The 22,816-nt window shown below is 46.2% G+C and overlaps 1 protein-coding gene across 2 annotated transcripts in view; it reads right to left on the reverse strand.

Annotated features, from left to right (window-relative positions):
• The window catches only part of ASIC2 (acid sensing (proton gated) ion channel 2), a 1,152,840-nt gene that overhangs the window by 69,548 nt on the left and 1,060,476 nt on the right, over window positions 1-22,816 (reverse strand). For both annotated transcript variants that reach the window (XM_011937663.1, XM_011937664.1), the window contains exon 3: window positions 1,768-1,895. In XM_011937663.1, coding sequence (XP_011793053.1) covers window positions 1,768-1,895 — 128 coding nt within the window. The remainder of the gene's footprint in view (window positions 1-1,767; window positions 1,896-22,816) is intronic.

A 22,816-nucleotide genomic window follows, 5' to 3' on the forward strand; every position in this document is an offset into this window, starting at 1 on the left:
GGGATTACAGGCATGAGCCACCGTGCCCGGCCTTGAATCGTTAATGTTACTCTCCTTTTTACCCACAGACTGGTGATACCTGAGGAAATTCAAGTACAATGCAATTTTTTAATTAACTTTTTTTTTTTTTTTTTGAGATGGAGTCTTGCTCTGTCTCCTAGGCTGGAGGGCAGTGGTGCAATCTCAGCTCACTGTAGCCTGTACCTCCCAGGCTCAAGTGATCCTTCCACCTCCACCGCCCAAGTAGCTGGGATCACAGGCATGCACCACCATGCCTAAGTAATCTTTTTTTTTTTTTTAAATAGAGATAAGGTTTCATGATGTTGCCCAGGTTGGTCTTGAACTTCTGAGCTCAAGCGATCCTCCTGCCTTGGCCTCCCAAAGTGCTGGGATTATAGGCATGAACCACCATGCCCCACCCTACAACCAGTTTTTAATGCAGAATATCGCTTTATAAAATGGCTAAACAGCTGTGATCAGTACCAGATGAAAGATGACATTTGAGCTAGTTAGGGTAGGATCCTAACTAATTGCAATAAGCACCAGTTAGCAAATCCAGATGTTTTTCACAGGGACCAGCACCCAAGCCCCTTCCTGTTTTTTGTGATTTTTTACTTCTCTGACTCTGCTGCTCAAGCCCTTGCTGTTGCCTTTACCCACTCTCTCATTCTGTCTTTGAAACACCCAGGCCTTCTCTATGAATTGGGGTTGAGTTCAGCTCATGCTGCACCCTCTTCCCTATTGCAAAAGTATAGAATTGATTAAAATCTGCCCTCACCATGTCAACCCATGTCTAGCTTTGTTTACTTTTGACAGTACTCAGGAGCTCACCTAGGCTAGTAGCTCAGGCTCTCAGCTCACCTAGGCTGCCTGTCCATCTGCATTTTAAAAGCAAGCTGAGCTCATTCATTATGTGCATGTATCTTTCCTTGCTCCTCCGTCCTGGTTCTCCCACACCCCAGAGCAGGTGCCTTCACTACTCACTGACTTAGCTCTGCCTAAGGTCTCCACCAGAAACTTGTCTTAGATGATCTCGTTTAGGATTCCCTCCCAGTTACAGTCTCTCCAGCTTTTATTCTAGGAAAACCAGGCAACAAGTATCCAGGAGATAAGAGAAAGAAACGGAGTCCGTCTCTCTCCGCAGTCCTGCTTTGAGACTGCCTCCCTACTGAGAGTTTGCGAAGGTCTCCCTTTTGAGATGTAAGACTCACTTCAGACGTGAGGCTGTGCCCGTCCTCCCTCCACCCACAGACAGAATTGATGCAGCAGGCCCAGCTGGACGGGTGAGGTCCCCTCCCCAGCGCTATATCAAAGAGAGCAGGCAGGAGCCCACGTAACAAGGGCTCGCTCCACTTAAACTCTGTGATGGGAGAGGGACGCCTCCACCCCTTTTCTTTTTGTAGGCTGCTTTGAATTGTATTAACACAAGTGATGAAACATATCAAACCCTGGTTAGCAGTTTCCCTTAGCATCCCCTGGCCAATTTTTAAATTAACTTGTGCAAAAAGTCAACTGTAACAGAACGGTCTGGAAAAGAAAAAACCCAATCAGCTTGGTGAAAGAAAAATGAGCCGGGTTTCCTTCATGCCCAATTTTAGGAACCAACAGGTGGTACAGGAGAACTGGTGAAGAAGGTAAGCCAACACCTTTCTCCAGTTTCACAGTAAAGCCCTTGACCGAGTAGGAATTCCATTTCTCCTCCTTGTGCCTCTGCAGGGGGTCAGGGGAGGTTGAGGACCATCAATCCGGGGAGCCCAGGGAACTTACCCTCTGCTCCTGTGTGGCCACAAAGGTCTGGAACCCTGGAGCCACCCCAAAGCCCAGCTCTTGGATGAAAGGTGGCTCAGACTGACTGTGGATCTGAACTTTCACTCCTGCTTCAAATGTCGTTTCCTCTGAAAGAACAAAGACGGACAGAGCCATGGGTCAGTAACAACAGATGCTCATGGAGTCCTGGGATTGAAAAGCTCAAAGGGATGCTGAATAAGCAGAATAATGGCCTCCAAAGGTGTCCACGTCCCCACCTCCGGAAACTGTGACTAGGTTACCTTACACGGCAAAAGGGACATTGCAGGTGTGATTAAGTTAAAGCTCTTGAGATGGAGAGACTATCCTAAATTATGGAAGTAGGACTCAATGTAATCACAGAGGTTCCTATGAAAGGGAGGCAGGAGGATCACCGTCAGAGAGAGAATGGAAAAATGCTATGCTGCTGGCTTTGAAGACAGAGGAAGGAGCCATGAGCCCAGGGATGCAGGTAGTTTCTAGAAGCAGGAAAAGGTGGGGGAATGAGTTTTCCCCTAGAGCTGCCAAAAGGAACACAGGCCTGCCAACAACCTTGATTTTATTGAGCCTAGGGAAATCCATTTTGGATTTCTGACCTCCAGAATTTTAAGATAATGAATTTGTGTTGTTTTCAGCCACTACATTTGTGGTAATCTGTTGCAGCAGCAATGGGAAACAAATTCAGGTCACTTCGCCAGGCCAACTCTGCCTCAGTTGCCAAATCTGTAGAATGGGATTATAAAATGAGTCAAACTCCTTTGTTTTATTGACTAACTTTTCTTCTGAGTCATGAGCTGAAGGTGAGGATATCAGGAGGAAGAAAACATGATGACGCAGCAGTGGAATAAAAATGCAAGGCCTTCTTGTATGCCAAGGTGTTTCCCCTTGGGGCTACAATGGCCAAGTAGAAGAGAAGCTTCCTTCTTTTTTTCCACTGGCAGAAGAAATGGCCCTTGGCAGTGGGAGGTTGGGGGCGGTGCAGAGCTATCATCCTAAATGTTTAGTGCTCACAATAGGTGGAAAATGAACTTATGGGACTGTATAAGCCTTTACCAGATCCCCTTCTCTGTCTTACCTTCTCCAAATAGTCTGCAGAATGAGCTTTCCAAATGTAAATCATGTAACTCCCTCCCATGTTTCCAAGGACCCCAGGCTCCTTACCCACCCCTTCCCTAGCCTTGTTCTGAGCAGCCTCTGTCTCGTGGCACCAGGCGGGGCTGCCTGGATTGGGCATCACCTGTCCCCACTCTGCACAAATGCATCTCCTTCTGCCCAGAGTGTCTTTCTACCTTGTCCACCTGACCATCTTCCCACTTGTCACTGAAGATTCAGCTCCTCAACCCCACCCAAAGCAACTCTTTCCCTTGCTCTGTTGTATCTTCCACATCTGCCCGCATAGCACGTCATGCTGAGCCTTTAACTGTTTCCTCCAGCAGTCTGGAGCATCCTGAGGCCAAGTTCTGGGCTGTCTCTCTGGACCTCAAAGTTCCTTCACAGGGCCAGGCATACACCAGGCACTCAGGAGATGCCTAATGAATGAATTAGAGATGAAAAAATGAGATTTATGGGTTAAACCTCAATCACTTATGAATGGACTAGGCCAGCCTAGAGTCCAAATCAAGGAATGTTCCCAAAGAAAAAAATGGGGAGAGAATGGATGAATGCAGGAATGACAGAAGATGATGATGGGGTTGGGGGTCAGGGATGGAGAGGGGGAGGACCTGTCAGCACTCAGGCTGCGGCTGGGGGAGAGGGGTTTGGGGACACACTAAAGCTGGTACAGAAGAGAGTGGCTGGGAAGGAAGGGCTGGGGCCAGCCATGGGAAGGGCACGACCTAGGGAGAGGGTGGGGGCCATTGACTGAGGTAGGCGCAGGGGTCTGGAGCAGGGTGAGAATTCCAAGGCCAGGGGCTGCGTGGAAAGAAAGGCCTAGTAGGCAGACAGGGCCCTAGGGAAGGTTAGGCAGGGCTTTCATCATTTAGACGAGGAGACCCTCAGCCAGGAATTCTTTTGGATATGGTTCACGGAGTGGGAGCGAATCCAGACAATCTACAAACACATCCCACTTCTCTCCAGTACAGTCATTGTTCTGTGGTTTCTGTACAGCATCACCCTGTCCAAACTCCTATCCTTATGCTCCTGGATGCCAGTGGCTTTGTGTCAATCTCTCCCATCAATGGTGAATTCCTCAAGAGAGGAGACCATATCTTATTCAGTCCAGGGCCCTGTCACCTAACCCAGGGCCTGGCCCTCAAAAGGAGCCTCAAGGAAGGTTTTTAGATACAGGAGGAGGACTTCAGGAGAGGGAGGACTGGATGGAATGAGGTGGTTGAATAATCATCTTTCAGTGGCTGTGTTTTCAAAAGTCTGCCCAAGACGGGGGTTGAGGAGAGTGTGGAGCCTGAGAAACAGACTCAGATGGGGAAGAAGGGTGAGTGCGGAGGGCTGTTGGGATGACAGGGATGCCCCTGCTGGGAGGAACTGAAGGCTCCTTCAGTGAGCTGTGGGAGGGAACAGGAGAGATGCCAGAACTTGTTTTTGAGAGCTAGCTGAGGCCGTGTGTGCCTGCTATACAACTGAGCTTAAGAAATCTTACAGCCAGTAAGACAGGCTCAAAGGAGAGGACCTGTGGCTTACAGGTGAAATGAGAAATGAAGCCTTCCTGTCAGAAATGGCATGAGTAATGGGCAAAACAGACAGGCCTGGTGTGCCTCTCTTAGTGAGAACCACCCAAGGCTAATCGAACTGGGTTCGGATTTGGAAGAGGTGCTAGCTTATTTTGAAAGCAGCAGTAGCTGTAGCCAAGAGTAAAATCCTAAAGTAGCCTCGTTTTTTACAAACACCCAGTGGCTGGATGAACATGAGTGGGAGCAGGTGATAGGTAAGGTTTCTTCTCTCTTTAGAACACTGCTGTCCAGTGGAACTTTCTGCTAAGATGGGAATGTGGTATTCCCTGTGCTGCCCAACATGGTAGGCGCCAGTTACAAAAGGTGACTTGTGTGACTGAGGAACTGAATTTTTCATTTTATTTAATGTTAATTAATTAAAACTCAAGTTTAAATAGCCCCATGTGGCTACTGGAAACATTATTGGATAGCACAGTTCTAGAATATCCAGCTATGAGCAGACTACAGCCCTCCCAGAGCTGAGGGGGTGACAAGGACTCCGCCATATTGCCTTCCTAAGCAGGTGCTCTGGAGAGGCCCTTTTCTGGAGTCCTGGGTAGTTTGGGCAGGGTTCTGAGCAGCAGATCAGTGTGTCTTCGTGGTCAAACCATGACTTTAGTTCCAGATCCTCTACCCTGCTTTCTCCAAAGCCCTATTTGCACATCTCCAGATGCATTTCTTTCTATTTCTTACCAGAATTGCCCTTGGCTTCCCTCTGAAGATTGCTTTCCGGGTTGGTAGTGAAGAGCAGCTCCCTCCAGTCCCTGCCTCACTCTCTTCCCTTTCCTGGGCATGGCACAGTGTTGAGTTGAAGACCCAACTTGAGAGCTGAAGTTACCAAATGTAGACTGTTAGAGCTAAGGCAACCTCACATCATCCACTTTGGAGGTTCCCAAGCTAGAACGCAAGTTAAAATCTCCTAGACGGCTAGGGTGAGGCTTCCTGGGATCCACTCCCAGAAATTCTGATTCAGTTACTCTGGGGTGGAGACTAGGAATCTGCATTTCCAGAAATTCTGATAAAGGTCTGAGGTCATCTGCCTTTGGGCAGTGATCTAGTCCAGGAAGGGGAAGTGACTTGTCCAATGTCACACAGCAAGTCAAGAGCAGAGCAGGGGCTAGAAGCCAGGTCTCCTGAGTTCTAATGTGGCATTCTTTCTACTCCACCAGGAGTGTGGTTTATTTAGTGTGAGCAGATGCCTTAATTCATAGCTCTGGAGTTCTGAATGGGGGCTGAGGGCATGGGATATCTTTTTCTTTGACATCACCCCTAATGTCCCTAGCACAGTAGCTGGCACAAAGCAGGCCTCAATAAATGTTTGTTGAATGGAAGAAATGAGTGAGGAAGTATCCCTTGCTTGTGTCTGCTGTTCCCTGCTGTATCTGGGCAGCTGTGAGTCTGCCCAGGTTCTGGAGGACACTGGTAAATGCCAGCACCCCATAACTCAGGAGTGCTCACCTGCTGGGATGCAGGTGGGGCTGCACACACAACAACAACACAGCAACAATAGCAGTAACAATAACTGGGACTGCACTCATAGCCTGTGGGTCCCAGTGCCAAATGAAAATGCAGGACCCCTTGTTAAAAAAATGTTAAAAATTTATAAAAGTAAGCATTGCTGTTAAAAAATAAAAGAATTTCAAGACAGCAATCTCAAGAGCATTAAACCAAGTGAGTGGCCCTTCTGATTGTAGGTCCAGTGTGACCACCCTGATAGTAACAACTCAAATTGGTGCTGGACAGAATCGTTCACATCCTCATATTTGTCTTATCAGCAACTGATTCAACGCTAAGCTCCTTCAAAGAGTGTAGGTCCCTGGGCAGTGAATGATTTGTTTACACATCATGAACACCAGGATTTAAGGACAGAAAGAGAAAGAGGGAGAGAGAGCACGCAGACAGAAAGGGAAAGCTACTACATACATAGTATGTAGACAGTATGCACATGGGAGTTCTTGTTAATTGGCACCAAGTTGAAACCCAGACAACGTAACATGAAAGATAATGCTGAACCAAGAGGAGTGTGGTAAGATGGAGTTCAACCTGTAGAAGCCACAGTCTCCCAGCATTTTCCAAGAGCTTGGCCATAGATGGTACAAGGTGAGATCTACCTGGCCAGGGAGGGAGGTGCATTTTCTGAATATGCAGAAAGGATATGGGAGCCCTGTAGGAAGAGGCAGGAGCAATGGGCAGAATGCATAATGGGGCAGGGAAAGTGCATCACGATAAAAGAAGCTAAAATCTTTCATGTTGGCAAGTTACAGAAAACATGCCAAAGAAATAAACACTGGAAAGAAGTAGGAAGAAAAGTTTATCTGAATAGCTAGGCGGAGTTTTCAGAGCTCAGAGAGTGAACGTGCTGATACAAAGCAATCTTGCTTTGGACAAAAATGGCTTTATAACAGTGGCTGAGTGAGGGAACCCTAGCTCCCCAGACAGCTTCAGAGGAGTGGGTGGGACAATGGCCAGCCATATAAGGGGCATGTCACAGTGCAGCAAAGGCCTTGTGTGGGTGTGGGATAGCTTCTGTTTGCATCCTCTTCCCCAGTGCTTCTCCACCCTGCTCTCTGTGCTACGGGTTTGACTTGCAGAGACTGTCTTGATGGACTCCCTTGCCCTCTGGCTTGGGATCAGTCAATGGCGGGCCAGGTAGGAAAGTGGAGGGAGAGAGAAGAGTCAGGCTGGGGTGTCTAGTCTCTCAACTCCTTTTGCTGGGTCACTGTGGGTTAGCTGCCTGTCACTTTGGAAGGTCACAGCTCTGGGTTGGGGGCCGGAGGGAGAGCTCTTCACAGTGTCTCTCTCTGGGTTTTGACACCAGCTTCTTTCCTTCTTTCTGAGGGGTGGTAATGGCTTTCTCTGCTACCAGTCCCAGGATGCTGCACCCTCCTGTATTGCTTTCCCAAGCCTTGCCTATGCCTTTGTTAACAGTCCTTGATTAATTTTTCCTTTTACTATTCAATTTGAGGGTACTGTTGATTTCCCTGCTTGGCTCCTGATTGGTGGATCTCCCATGGGCTCTCACTTAACTCCTGAGAGATAGCAGGAGTCCGCTCTGTGGTACCACACAGGGAAGGACGGCCATTGTGTTTGAGCAAGTGCATGGGGAGAGAGACCTCCCTCCCTGAAGGGGCAGTTCATGGTTTTGAAAGTTCACCCTTATTTTGGTTGAAAACTGCCTGCTTATAGATTTTGTCCCCTAGTCCTAGCTCCACCCCTTCTACTCGACACTTCTTTAAGGATCTCCCCAGAGATAGTGTGCCTGTTTCCTAGACAAGTGAGTCAGACTTTCTGAGAGAGGCAGAAATGCAGACCTCTTGGACCTGGAGCGTCACAAAAAGAGAGAGCCTAGGAGAAATTGATTAAATACTTGGGGCTGTGGGGTCAGGCGAGTTGAAGTCTAGTTCAGTTCTGTGAACTATAGCAAGTTATTTAATCTCTTGGAGCCTAATTTTTCTCATTTTGAAAATGGATATGAACATAAAAATGGATTGTTCTTCATAGAGCTGTTGCGAGGCTTAAATGAGCCACTGCATGGAAAGTTCTTAGCACAGAGTTTAGCTTAATAACTCAACAATTTGCAGTGTCATCATCACCATCATCATCATGAATTCAGTATTTCTGGCTTTTTACAAGATCCACGGGGACCAGATGCTGTTTTATGTTGTTCCTCTTTGCTCATGCTGGTCCCTCCATGTAGACTGGCCCTTCCTCTCGTTTTCCATGTGGTTACCCTCTACCCACCTTTGCACTCGCCACCTCCTCGACATTTTCCCTCCATTCAGTACCCCAATGTCTAGTACTTACCATGTTCACACTTGATCCCAACTCCCTCTCTATTAAGACTGAGAGACCTCTTGGGGACAGGGTCAATGTTTATTTATGTTTATAATCACAGTGCCTGGCATGCAGTAGGAACTCAAAAATGCTCGGTGAAGTGAACAAATGTGCACAATTCACCTCTGAGACACAGGATTGCATAACTCACCTCTGAGACACAGGATCCCACCCTCCTTGCTTTACAGATGCGCCACCGAGATGCTGAAAGGCAGGTGGATCTGTGCGGATCTCACAGGGAGTTTGTGGCCAAGCTGGGTCCACATGAAACCTGCTGAGCCAGCTCAGAACCCCTGCTGCAGCCCAGTGAGTGGGCAGCTCTGTAGGGACTTCAGGCCAGAGGCTGACAAGTGCATGGGGGCTGGGCAGGGGCAGCAAAGCCTGCCTGGGCCATCCCCTGAAGGGCCGTGGTTGGCATTCCTGTCTTGGGCGGCTGATATCTTTCTGGTCTCTGCTGCTCATTTAATCATGTGGCTTAATCCCTGGGGACCTGTTTATTAAGGCCCGTCCTTTGGGCCTCACTGCTACCTATCATCAAACGGGCCTGGAGTGCCCCTGTGTCACCCAGGCACGGGGAGGGGCTTGGCTCATCAGCAGTTGGGCCACTCACACCCAGCAGTGGCACCTCTGGCTGCCACTGTCAAGCAGCTGCTGTGGCACTGCTCTGCATTCCCTAGGGGACTGTAAAGTGTGTGTGTGCCTGCGTGTGTGTGTGCCTGCGTGTGTGTGCGTGCAGACGTGTACTAGTGTATGTGTGTGTGAGAGAGAGAAAGCAAGAAAGAGAGAAACTCTCTCTGAAATATAGGAACATTTTTCTTATTTCTTCTTATTTCCCTAAAGCATTTCCTGAGATGCTGCTTTGGAGTTCGTAGAAACAGAAAGGAAGAACTGACCTTCTTGAGGACAAGACCCAGAGCTGGATGCTTCGCAGCAGTCCACATTCGTTCCCTCACTCCTTGGACAGTTATGCATCGAATGTCTACCATGAGCACGTGCCACCGGCCCTGCACCCTTGCCTGGCTGGCTTGGAGTTTTAAGTAAATCATGTATATTTCTGCATCACACTTAGCGTGTGCATGAAGCACATCTTCCCAGAATGAAAAAAGTCAGGCTGCTTCTGGCTGCTAAATGGATACCTGCCTCCAAGCGTGTTGCTTATTTATGGCATCATTTCTCCAGAGTCCAGCACAGTGAAGCCAACAGCACGGTGAAGTCTCTGTCCTCCTGGAACTCATGTTCAGATGAGGGTGGTGGATGATAATGAACAGGCACACTTGTAACATCAGGCGGGCAGAGAAAAGTGCCAGGAGAAGTGATGCAGAGGAAAGGCAGGGCAAGTGTGGCTCTCTTCGCTGGGAGTCAGGAAAGGCCTGTTCAAGGTGATGGTGTTTGTGTAGTAACCAGAATGAAGTGAGCAATGAGCCATGGGATGATCCGGGAGAAAGTGTTCCAGGCAGAGGGAACAGCAAGTGCCAAGGCTCTGGAACAGGTGTACAATGGGCCCACTTCAAGAACAGCAAGGAGGCCAGAGTGGCAGGGGATATGGTCAGAGGCCAGCTGACCATTTCGTTAACGCCTCAGTTACCCTTAGAGGTAGGTGCCCCCATTTTACATACATGGAAGCAGGCTCAGAGAGGTCAGCTGGCCCTAGTCACACAGAGCAGATCCAGAATCCAACCCTTGTCTGCTGGGCTCCAAGGCCTGTGCTTTTTGCCCCCTACCATGTGGCCTTGCTCACATACTTTGTGCCTTTCTAGCATCACTCACCACATCCTTCATTGGTTTGGGTCCTTTGGGACTTTGCAGGCTGGGACCCTGAGCTGCTGAGCTTTGCATCCCTTCCGGGTCATGGTGAAAGACAATCTTGGCACACACACGGTAAGCTTCGGGGTTTTCACAGACTTGATCCTGCTGGCTCCTCCCAGCTGTCCTGAGGCAGGCGTCAATATCTCCATTTCATTACATTTTATTTTATTTTTTTTTACATCATGCTCATTTTTCAGATAAAGAAACCAAAGCTCATAGAAAGTAAAGGACATACCGGGAGCAATGACTCACGGCTGCGTAGAATTTTGCAGCTATGAGATCCCTTGACAATTTAACTAACTTTTCACCTTTCAGATGAGAAAATGGAAGCTCATAGAGAAGACAGTAGCCAAGGGCCACATGGCAGGTGGCAGATGGGCAGTGGCTGGGATCCAGGCCTCTAGATTCCTCACCCTCCTCTGTCTTTTGTTAGTGGGCTAGAAACCACATTGGTCTCAGATGACAAGCTGATAAAGTTCCAAGCTGGACAGGGAAGGATGGGGAAGAAGAGTTTAATTTGCAGTGGGCTCAGCAGCCTTTGTTCTTTCATGTTAGGAGTTCAGTGAGTGTGGGACAGAGATAGTAACAAGGGCCAGAGTCCCAGCCCCAGCCTTGAGATCCTGGTGGAAAGGGCCTGCTGATGCTGTTAGAAGTTAACCAGAGGTATCATTTTAGACCCTGCTCCCCTGCTCACACCAGAGAAATCCAGGGAAAGCCCAAGGCCAGGGAAGAAAGGCAGAGAAGTGCATCAAGAAAAACATAGGCTCTGAAATCACAGAGACCTGGGTTTGACTCTTAGCCCCACCACTTAATTGCTGTGTGACCTCAGGCAAGTTATATTGCCTCTGAGCTTTAGTTTCCTTTTTGTTCAAATGAAGTAGGGGCTGATCTCTCAGGTTACTTTGGGCTGTAAAACTCTACGAGGTGGGGGCCGTGTGCAAATGTCTTCACCTCACTGCATCTCATTTTAATCTCCTGCAAAATAGATTTAAAAAAAATAGATGTGACTGTTCAGAGCTCACATCAAGTCAGAAGAGGCTGATTTTTCTAAAGACAGCACAAAGAATTCACAAATTGCTGCCTATCTAAAATTGGGCAATGTGTATCTTGTCCTTCCTCTCCAACCCTTCCCTGGCAGATAGGCACGGTAAGGCAGCGTCCCTAGCTAAGGAGATCCGAAATCAGCACGAAGACGGGGAAGCTCACGCTTGATTGCTCACAGGTGATATCTGGAAGCCAGGCCAACTGCTGGAGGAAGAAAAACATCAACATTGTGTCCCCACGCGAGATGGGCTGCAATGATGTCTGTTCTGGGTGGCGGTGTGATGCAGCAGTGTTCTTACCAACGGCTGGTGATCCAGGAGATGTTATCAAGTGTCCACAAGAGTTTGGCGAAGGCTGCAAACTTCAGCCCCTCCTGCAGAGCCATGGAGCACACTAGTATTTTAAAGACCCTATGACATCCTGCAGCAAAAACATGTTACACTTTGTTGATCTGTGTGTTACCCAAAGCAATCTTTTTTTCTTTTTTTCGTTCTTAAGGAACACGAGCTCTGCGTGGAAAAAACCAAGGAGGACCAAATCAGAAGATGTGGATTCAAATCCTATTCTAATACTTCTTAGCCATGAGGTTGTGGGAAAGTCACTCAATGTCTCTGCTTACTGTATATATATACATATATATATATATATATATTTATTTATTTTTAGATGCAGTCTCACTGTGGTGCCCAGGCTGGAGTGTAATGGCGTGATCTTGGCTCACTGCAACCTCTGCCTCTTGGGTTCAAGCGACTGTCCTGCATCAACCCCCTGAGTAGCTGGGATTACAGGCATGCACCACCATGCCTGGCTAGTTTCTTATTTTATTTTATTTTTTTATTTTTTATTTTTAGTGGAGATGGGGTTTCTCTATGTTGGCCAGGCTGATCTCGAACTCCTGTCCTCAGGCGATCCACCTGCCCCAGCCTCCCGAAGTGCTGGGATTACAGGCATGAGCCACCGTGCCCAGCTGCTTACTGCATTTTAAAATGAGTTAATCTGTTAAATGACTAGAACTGCCCTGTCTACATCATAGAAGTGTGTGAGCATCAGTGGATGGAATGTGGGAAAGCACCTTATACATTGCGGGGTGATGTACCCATGTTGGGGAAGGAGATAGTTAATGTTAGGTCTTGGTTATGCAACTGAGAAATGTTGCATATTCCTGCTAAACACAATATTTGCAAAACACATATTTGTGAAAGTACCGCGTGTGGAGTTGGGACTAGTCTCATTACCAAAATATTTATCTGAAGGATTCTTTAAATAATGAGTTTTCCTAGTGCATTCAGTCTCAGAGATTATAAATTACTTGATAAGAAGGCTCATGACTCTGGGTGGATAACTGGTGTTCAGGAGATTATCACCCTTGAAATGCCATCAGAAACTGTCTAAAATTGTAGGGAAAGTTGGTGGATGATTAAGATTCTATTTGTAAAAATTCTGTTTACACACACCGATGGTGGAAGTTAGGTAGAACCAGATTGCTGAGTGGCTCATGTATATAGATTGTGATGTGATTGTAGAATTCAAAATCATCCAAAGCATTACTGGATTCATAGCAACTTTTTGTCATACAATATTCTCTCAATGAATTAAAAAAGCACCAGAGTTTTCATGTGGGGTAATGCCTGAGAAATATTTTGATGTTAAGAAGACATCCTCATTCTTCCAAACGGTGGGGAGCAGTGGTCTGGATCAGAGCTTCTTACATTTGGATGTGCACACAAATCTCCTGGAGGATCCTGTTGCAACACAAACTTTGGGGTTGCGGGGGGCAGGGATTCTATGCATCTAACAAGCTCCCAGGTGATGCTGATGCTGCTGGTCAGAGGATTACACTTTAGCAGGACTCCCAAGAGAACATCTATGCTTTTGCAGGACATACAGGCCCCTGGTGATCTGGCCTCTACCTATCTCTTCAACCCCAGGTCTCTTCTGTAGATGCAGATGCCCTTGCACACTCTAGGCTGTTCTTGGCCTCTGCTCCTCATTCCCCTCCCTCTGCTCAGGACTTCAGCTCTCCAGGTCCTCAGATTTTCCTCTAACTTCCACATGCTGCCCAGCAACCTGGCAAACAGGCCTGAGACTAAAACCAAAGGTCAACTTCTCTCTAAAGCCTCCCTTTAGATACCCTTGTCCCCTCCTTTCTGGAACCGACTATCCCCTCCTAGGTTCTCAATCTATCTTCTATCTATCACAGCGCTTGGTGACACTTAATTGCTGATATGTTCCCCAAACAGACTGCAAATGCCTGGTGCTCCTTAGACACTTTATATGAAAGCTGTTAGGTGAATAAATTTCCATCTGCTATCTAAAAAGAGCCCTTCAGATATTCCCTAGATTATAAACTTCGAAAACCTGGACTGGGCCCTTCATCTGTATCACTGAGGTGCCTGGCACACAGTAGGTGTGCAGTTGAGATTTACTAAATTGGGGACATGAGGTCTGAGGTTGGAGCTGTCTCATCTGCTTCCTAGCTGTTCTCCTCAGACCCTTGCACCGGCTGGGAGTTTTAACTAGAACACATGTATTTTCTGCATTACGCACATCTTTCCAGAATGAAAAAAGTCAGGCTGCTTCTTGTGCTAAGTGGATACCTGCCTCCAATGGTGTTTCTGATTTATGGCATCATTTCTTCAGAGTCCTCGAATATCTGTTGAGACCCCATATCCAGCACAGAGGACCACTCTGAGAGTGAGCCTAGCATCTCAGCTGGCTGCTGTAGGTTCTTGTGCCCTGGACACTCAGAATTCAGGCTGGAGCCTGCTCCTGTCATTCTGGGACAGTCCTTAGGACCTGGCACCATGACAAGGGGTTTTCCTGGGAGCAGAGATGTCGGAGAAACCATAGCAACCATCACCACCCACGCTTGTTCTGCCCCATTTGTAAAGGGGGATAAGAAACGTGCTACCCATGATAGCTGCTAAGGCCTTCCAGCTATGCTAAAAATTCATGATGATTTTAAATTTAATTATTATTTTTATCAAAGCAATATATGTACATAATTTAAAAATCAAGTGGTATTGCAAGGCTTTTAATGAAAAGCAGCAGTTTCCTGCTCCACCTCTTCCTACCCCCGAGTCCTACTTCTCAGAAGCAACAACTTTCAACTGTTTTAGCTGTTTCTTCTGGTATTTACTTTCATATTTCCATGAATGTCAACTGCTTGAGAGTTATTTCTTGGTTTTAAAATATTTTAGATCCTGTCTACTGAATTCCTACCACGTAGGAATCATCTACAATCATATTATATTATCTGCACGATTCCTACCTAATCACAGAAGATGAGGATGTAGGCTTCTTAGATGATGTGTTCCACGATGCTGCCTTTCCTTTCACCCTCCAAATATAGTGATATGATATTTTGGTTAAATCAGTATCCAGCTTTTACATAACCATGACTCTGTAAATATTGTGCACAGCCCAGCCTTGCAGTATATAATGTTTTTGATCTCTTTCTTGTGAAATACATATTTTGTTTTTCCTGGTTTTTTTTTTTTCATTTTGTTTTGTTTTACCTTGTTTTTTCCTTGTTGGTTTGTATGGCTTGCTGGTACCCATCACTAGAAATCCCAGACTCTATGGCAGAGCCATAAAATGCCTCTTAGGACAGCCAGGCAGACCCACAAGGGCCATCCCTTGTGGAGCCAACATCTTCCTGCTCCAGTTTGGATGGAATTCTCTCCAGGCCTCCTGTGCAACTATCATCCTGGTTCTTCTCTTCATCCTCATCAGGAAATTCTCTTAGGCCAGATCCTTGTCTCTGGAATCTTATGCAATCCTTGATTTACCTTCTCATTCTCCAATAACTTCCTGAAAAATTCCACATTTTTTGGGAAACCAAATTCTACTCTCACACTTCATTTGTAGTTTGCTGGGTATAGAATTCTATTTAGAAAAGAAAGTGTCCCCCTCCAGAAACTGGAAAATATTTTGCCATTGTCACTTGGCTTTGGCTACTTCTGTTGAGAAGTCCTAGGTCATTCTCATTCTGGATCCCAGGTATGTGACTATTTTTCTCTCCAGGAACTTTAAAGATTTTTTTATTTATTTCTGTTAGCCTGAATTTCAGCAGGATGTGTCTTGGACTGGGTTTTTGTTTTTGCCGCTATTGCAGACAAGACTCGGTGAGCTTTTTCCATCTGGACAATCACATAGTTCAGTTGAGCATTTTTGTTATATTAGTCCTTTGACAATGTTCTCTTCTCCATTCTCTTGGTTTTATTACTATAGGACTCCTAGTAATAGGATGTTCTAGAATAGCTTCCTGGATGGACCCTCTGATTTTCATATTTTTCTCTCAATTTCTATCTATTTGTTTTTTTGTTTTACCTTTTTGGGAGATGTCCTTTGTTCCAATCCTTCTATGGATTAAAAAAAGTTTGCAATCATATTTTAAATTAATTAATTAATTAATTTGAGATGGAGTCTCGCTTTGTCACCTAGGCTGGAGTGCAGTGGCACGATCTTGGCTCACTGCAAGCTCTGCCTCCTGGGTTCATGCCATTCTCCTGCCTCAGCCTCCTGAGTAGCTGGGACTACAGGCACCCGCCACCACACCAGGCTAATTTTTTGTATTTTTAGTAGAGATGGGGTTTCACCGTGTTAGCCAGGATGGTCTCGATCTCCTGACTTCGTGATCCGCCCGCCTCAGTCTCCCAATGTGCTGGGATTGATTACAGGCGTGAGCCACAGCGCCTGGCCTAAACATATTTTACATTTAATTTATTCTTCTCTGAAAGTTGCTTTTTAATAGCATCCTATGCTTGTGGTTATGGATGCAGTATCATCCCTTATCTCTCTTGAGAATTTTAATTAACGTGTTTTGATGTTTTCTCCTGCTTCCTTCATTTATTTTTTATTTATCAAAAGGCTTATGTGGTGTCTAATATTATCCAGGCACTTTTCTAAGCACTTCATTAATATTAACGTACTTCAATCCTCCCAACAACCCTATAAATGTAGATAATATTATTATTTTCATTTTAGAGGTAACACAGGTCACACAGCTGGTGTTACAGCTGGGATTTGAACCCAAGCAGCCTGACTCTATATCTTGTGCTGTTAGCCATTGTGTCTATTTCCTCAATGTTTCTTCTTGGTTTGATTTGGGTTCCTTGCCTGTTAGTGGTTCCCCTTAAATGCTTGGCTCTTTGGTGGCTCATTCAGGGGTAAAAGGTCCTTAAAGGCTGTGTAGCCTTTCCTTGTGTTGAGGGAGCACTCCTCAAGGGACTTCATTCTAGGGTTACCTAACTAGGCCTTTTAAGGATTCCTGACTGTCATTGTCTGTGAATCTTTTCTCTTGAGCTTGTCAATTTCCCCAGGAAGGGATCCCCTCAAATTTCTGCTCAGGTGTGGGTGGGGTAAATTAGTCTGGCTGAGGGTCTCACTACTCAGTAAGTAGAATTTCCCTCACCTCCCTGTTTTTCTGCATAGCAGCACCTCACCCATACCCTCAGCTGTGCCTGATCTCCCCAAGTCCAGAGTCTGTAAGAGGGATATTTGTATGTCTGCTTCTGGCCATGGGAGGATGTCTGGGGGCCTGAAAGTTCCTTTTATAGACTTTTAACTCTTCCTCCTAGTTTTACCTCCACCTCTCAAACCTGTCTTCAGCAGTATCTTATGCCTCTAATTCCCAGTCCTGTATAGGAGTTCTCAGATGATGTCTATTGGCTTTTGGTGACTTCCTCAGTGCAGACCCTCAGTTCTCAGCCTCGTGTAATCTGCCAAGTCGATCGACACTCATCCATCTACTTTACATCTTCCAAAAATTGGCTGGCAACTATTTACGGTTGTCTTTTCTCCCATCCTCTTTGTCCTATGGGTTTATATTTACATATGTAAAAAAAAAACCTTTTGATTGCCATTTAGGTGGGGTCTAGGAAGGGGACTTCCCATAAACACATGTGTTCAGCCTACCATGTTTAATCAGAAGTCTAGAATGCCAGCTTCCCTGCAGCTCTGGTGTGCTGCAGAAAGGTCATCAGCTTCTTTCACCACCCAGGAAAAGGGAGAGGGATGCTTACAGTTTGTCTCTGGGATGGACACAACCATGGAATCAACCAGCACTTTTAATCCCAATGACATCTGCCTCCCATCCAGTGGTTTTCAAATGGGGTATCCTCAGTGCTGCCTCAGGGTTGGTCACAGGGAGCAAGGGAGAAAGCAAACGGGGGTTTCCATCTCCAGTGGGACCAGGGCCATGTGCTTTTGTCTGTTTTCTACATGGGACTATGCTAAAGCTTTCATTCAGTATAATGACTCTGCTCCTGAAGATGAAAAGAGGAAAAAATAGACAAGGAGGATGGCAGCAGACCTATCATTATATGGCATTCTCTCTTCAGAGATGCTGCCTAAACCTCTTTCCCTGTGCTATTTTCATGGCAGTGCTTTTATGACCACATTGTGAACATTAAAGGAATTTAGTGGAGGGAGCACCGCTTTTGGGTGTGGATGTGGATTTTAAGCTTGGTTCAACTGCTTAACTGGGTATGTGCCCTTGGGAAGCTTACAACCTCTCTGGGCTCTGTGTCTTCATCCTGCAATGAGGATTATAATACCTTGTTAGCAAGTGATTGGGAAGGTTCATGGCACAGAGTAGCTGTTCACTAATGTGGGCTTCTCCTTCACCCTGGCCCTGGCAGTATACACAATTTCAGCATTGTTTTTCCTCTCAACAAATATGTAGTGCCCTGATATACATCTGTGAGCCAGACAGTCCAAGGTCTCTGACTTCTTGGGACTTGTGTTTAGTGAAAGGGCCAGACAATAAAAAATAAATAAGGAAATGAAGGTGATATGGTTTGGCTTTCTCCCCACCCAAATCTCATATTGAGCTGTAGCTCCCATAATCCCCATGTGTCAAGGAAGGGACCCAGTGGGAGGTAACTGAATCATGGGGGCAGGTTTTCCTGTGCTGTTCTCGTGATAGTGAATAAGTCTCATGAGATCTGATGGTTTCATGAAGGGGAGTTCCCCTGTACACGCTCTTTTGCCTGCTGCCATGTAAGATGTGCCTTTGCTCCTCCTTTACCTTCTGCCATGATTGTGAGGCCTCTCCAGCCATGTGGAACTGTGAGTCCATTAACCTTCTTTTTATTTAGAAATTACCCAGTCTTGGTTATTTCTTCATAGCAGTATGAAAATGGACTAATATAGTAAATTGGTACAAGTAAAGTGGGGTATTGCTATAAAGATACTTGAAAATGTGGAAACCACTTTGGAACTGGGTAACAGGCAGCAGTTGGACAAGTTTGGAGGGCTCAGAAGAAGACACGAAAATGTGGGAAAGTTTGGAACTTTCTAGAGACTTGAAGGGCTCAGAAGACAGGAAGATGTGGGAAAGTCTGGAAATTCCTAGAGACTTGTCGAATGGCTTTGACCAAAATGCTGACAGTGATATGGACAATGAAGTCCAGGCTGTGGTCTCAGATGGAGATGAGGAACTTGTTGAAAGCTGGAGCAAAGGTCACTCTTGCTATGCTTTAGCAAAGAGACTGGTGGCATTTCGTCCCCACCCTGGAGATCTGTGGAACTCGAGAGAGATGATTTAGGGTATCTGGTGGAAGACATTTCTAAGCAGCAAAGCATTCAAGGATGAGGGATGAAGAGTTGGGGTGAGGGTGGCAATTTTAAACAGGGTAGTCAGGGGAGACCTCATTGAGAAGGTAATATCTGAGAGAAGAGTTGATGCAGGGAGGCAGCGAGTCATGTGGATATGTTAGCAAGGAGAACTCTCACAGACGTTAGTAGCAAATGCAGATGCCCCAAAGTAGGGGTGTTCCTGGAATATTCAAGAAGCCGTAGGGAAGCCTGTGTGACTGCAGCCAGGTTAATAAGGCGAGGGGAGGGCAGTAGGAGCTGAGGAAGCTGGAGGGATAATGGGGTCCCAATCTTTACCCCTAGAATGGCACAGCTTTAAAAAAATTATTCCTTTGCTCAAAAGCATACTTGACATATTATCATGTTAACACTAATTAACACTAGGATTTGGGGAAATCAGGGCAGATTATATTTGATAAAAAAGTGTATTTCATTGGAGTGCATGAAGGATAGAAGGAGATGAGAAATGGAGGGGCCTATTTGTGATCTTTCTGACACTCGAATCCTTTTAGAACTTGTTAGAAAACTCCCTGTACACGGATTCTGGTTTCCTCAGATGTAACCCACCTTCAATTCTCACCCTGACCCCCACCTCACTCAGTGTGGCCGTCCACAGGGCTGTCTGCCTAGAAGTTGTCTCAGGAGTGCCTTCCCCAACCACCATCGGCCTAACTTCTTTAGGACTATTACTGGGTCCTCAGGTGAACTGATTCCCCTGCCCACTGCTGATTGGTCCAGGGGCGGGCACCTGACAGGAGCTGAACAAATGATTCCCTGCCCTATTTTTTTTTTTGTTTGTTTTGTTTTGTTTCCTAAACAGGACATCAGTGAGAGTCAAAACTGTCTCTTGCCGGGGGCAGGATCTGTAAAATATAAAACTCAGGATCTGTTGGGAGCCATGTGTGAAAAAATATGTGTGTGGGAAAAATAAGCCTGTTTCTAGTGAGAGAATTAAAAGAATTCAGAGAGAGGAGGAATGAGAGATCTGAGGGTTTAGGAGACTTAGGTTCCACTTGTTCCTGATGCTGCATCCCTGACCCTCCTGCTGGCTGGTTGTCAAAGTTTGCCTTGGATTCTGAGAACAATGTAATTTCTTTTATGCCTAAGCTTGTTTGATTCAGGTTTCTCACGTGCAACCCAGATAACCCACTGCCTGTTCCTTTTATCTTTGAAGTTACTTAGAGGTATCTACACAGAATTTCATTTTTAACAACTTCTCCTTCTGCCTTCAATTTAATTTCTGTTAGAAAACCCTGGCCATGAAATCTGCACTGCTACAGTCTAAGACAGCTTTTTCAAAAGTATATTTTGTGAGCTTTTCCATGAAAATGAAGGTTTCCGTGGTCAAAGGCATTTGGGAAATAAATGCTGCATGTGCTATTCCTATCTTGGAGATTCACGATGTGTTATATTAAAGAATTCCTGCAATGAATAAATGTGTTTAATGTTTTTAAACCAGAATTCCCTAAATTCTTTTTGGGCCCTGTGCCTTTTTGTTCATAAAACATGTTATATCCCAAACTCCTGATGTTCCTTAGGACTCATTTTGGGGCATACTCTCTAGGACCACATGCAACTGAACCTCTTCCTTTAAAATGGCATATTACCAGGGTGCCCCACAAGAAGATGTGTGACCAAGGGGAGCACCCTGGTGTGGGGCATCGTCAGCCTGGAGGAAGGGACATTTTTGATAATTTTCATAGAGTCACCGTCTACTCACTAAGCATGAGCTTATAGGGCTGGGTCTACTCAAAGAGTGTGTCTTTTGTTAACTTACTGCTTGGTGCCCTCTGTGTTGATGGTGGTCAATACTATCACCACCTCCCCAAAAGGTCCTTCCTGTTAGTTAAAATTATCCTCAGAAGAGTGGTTCCCTCACTGTTTCCTGACATTCCTGAGAAGTGGAGCTATCCACAAGGCAAGGCAAAAGTGTTCCACAGGCTCTGCTTTGGGCAGAATGGGGCTTCCAGATGTCGACCTGCTGCAGAGCTCTGTCTCAGGTGTGGCACATTTGGAATAATCTCTGCTTCTGGAGGTTTTTTTTTTTTTGACTATCTTCGCACCTGCTGGTGGGCATGATCACCCTCTCATTGCTTACAGTTTGCGGAGAACTCTCATTTGAGCCCTTCAGCTCTCCTGTAAAGCCAATGAGTTTTATTTATCTCTATTTTACAAATGAGGAAAGAGAGGCCCATTCACTTGGCCTTAGTCACACAGTTAGGAAAGGAAGAGCTGGGATGGGGTCTTGGGTCTGCTTGACCTTGTCATGCCATTTTCTCTGTCTTCCTATACTGCCTCCATCATCAAACTGCCTGGGCACACTTCAGACTGCCACAGGCACATTTCAATTCCTTTCCTCTCCATCACCACCTAACTATCTCCTGGACTCCTGGGCCTGGCCTCCTTCCTCTGGGGATTGAGAGATGGGAATGTTAAGGAAGGGAGATGGCATCTGTGGGGCCGCATGGTTCGGCAGGTCAGGAAGGCTGCCTCCTGATGACTGTGGCAGGGATAGGCCTGGCTGTGTTCATCGTCCTCGAGATCAATGACCAAGCAGCCATGTGTGTCTGCGCCTCCTCCGGTGGTTTTACAGACAAGCATCTCTCACCTGCCAGAGCCCACCTCCCATCCTTCAACAGATGTGCTGGCTTCTCTCTCACCCACATGGGACTCACCTCCCACTGGCCTATGAAATTAGCAGCTTTGAGGTGACCAGCATCTGCAAGAGGCAGCACATTGCTCAGGGCCTTCTCAGCTTGAAGAAAGGTACGATGGAGGGAACCCTAATGCAGGAGTTCAAGGGTCCGGCTGCAGAGTCAGGGGGAAGCGACCAAACCTCAGCCTCCTTTTCTGGAAAATGGGGACAAGGAGTTCTACCTGACACTCAAGGTCATGGTGAGGGGATAGGCAGGAATATGGAATATTATGACCGCAGGAATATGGGAGGTGGCTGCAAAAGCCAAAGTCCATGAAGTCAACTAGAGTTGTCAGAAGCCGTTTTCCAATATACTATCTGCTGTCTAATATGGTAGCCACCAGCCTCCTGCAGCTAGCTAAATTAAATGAATGAAAATGAAATTTTATTAAATATTCAATTCCTCTGCAAGGCATAAGAATGATACAGTGGACTTTGGGGATTTGGGGAAAAGAGTGGCTGTGTGTTGAGGGATAAAAGACTATACACTGCGTACAGTGTACACTGCTCGGGTGATGGGTGCAACAAAATCTCAGAAATCACCACTAAAGAACTTATTCATGTGAGCAAACACCACCTATTCCCCAAAAATCTATTGAAATTATAAAAAAGTTCAGTTCCTCATTCTCCTAGCCGCCTTGCAAATACTCGATTGCCACAAGGGTTTAGTGGCTAATGTACTGGACAGAGCAGACAGACAACATTTTCATCAGCCCAGAAGGGTCTATAGGACAGCACTGATCAGATTTTTCTCTAACCTGTTTCTTCTGCCCCTCTATCCCCTGCCCCTGCTTTAAACCCGTTCTTCATACAGCCTGCTTCCCCAACTCCCCAGTCTCAAAGGAGACTGTCTAAGTGACTGTACTGGTCCATCTCGCAGGGATGACTCAAAGTCTCGCCAGGAACAAGACTGTAGTTCTCTTGCAGAAACTGTGTGCACATCTGGTGCCCCCAGTGAGATAATAAGATCCTGAAAGGCGGGGTCTTTTCTCATGCCTCCTGCACCCCAATGATGACCTGCACAGTGTTAGCATGTGACAAGTCCTTAATCAAGATTATGAATTTTCCCCGAATTGGTGTAGCTCATTGTCCAGTCAGGTTGACTGAGGGTCCAAAAGCTTGGGTCAGAACAGTCTTGGTTCAGCTATGAACTCACTGCATGACTTCAAAGACATCATTACTTCAGTCCAGCCCTCAGGGGAAAGAGAAGGTTGGCCTAGAAGAGATGATCTCAGAGAGTCTTTCCTGCTCTGACCATCTGTGGCTTTGGGAGGCAGAACACAGACTTTTTGGGTAGCCTTGTAGCCTGCAGTCAGTATTCAGACCAAGGCCATATCCCACAGGGAACTGTGCTGTGTGAGGATGTCTGTGATGGGGACCTGGC

The sequence above is a fragment of the Colobus angolensis genome, unplaced genomic scaffold (genome assembly GCF_000951035.1).
Source record: "Colobus angolensis palliatus isolate OR3802 unplaced genomic scaffold, Cang.pa_1.0 Scaffold167, whole genome shotgun sequence".
NCBI classification, from domain to species: domain Eukaryota; kingdom Metazoa; phylum Chordata; class Mammalia; order Primates; family Cercopithecidae; genus Colobus; species Colobus angolensis.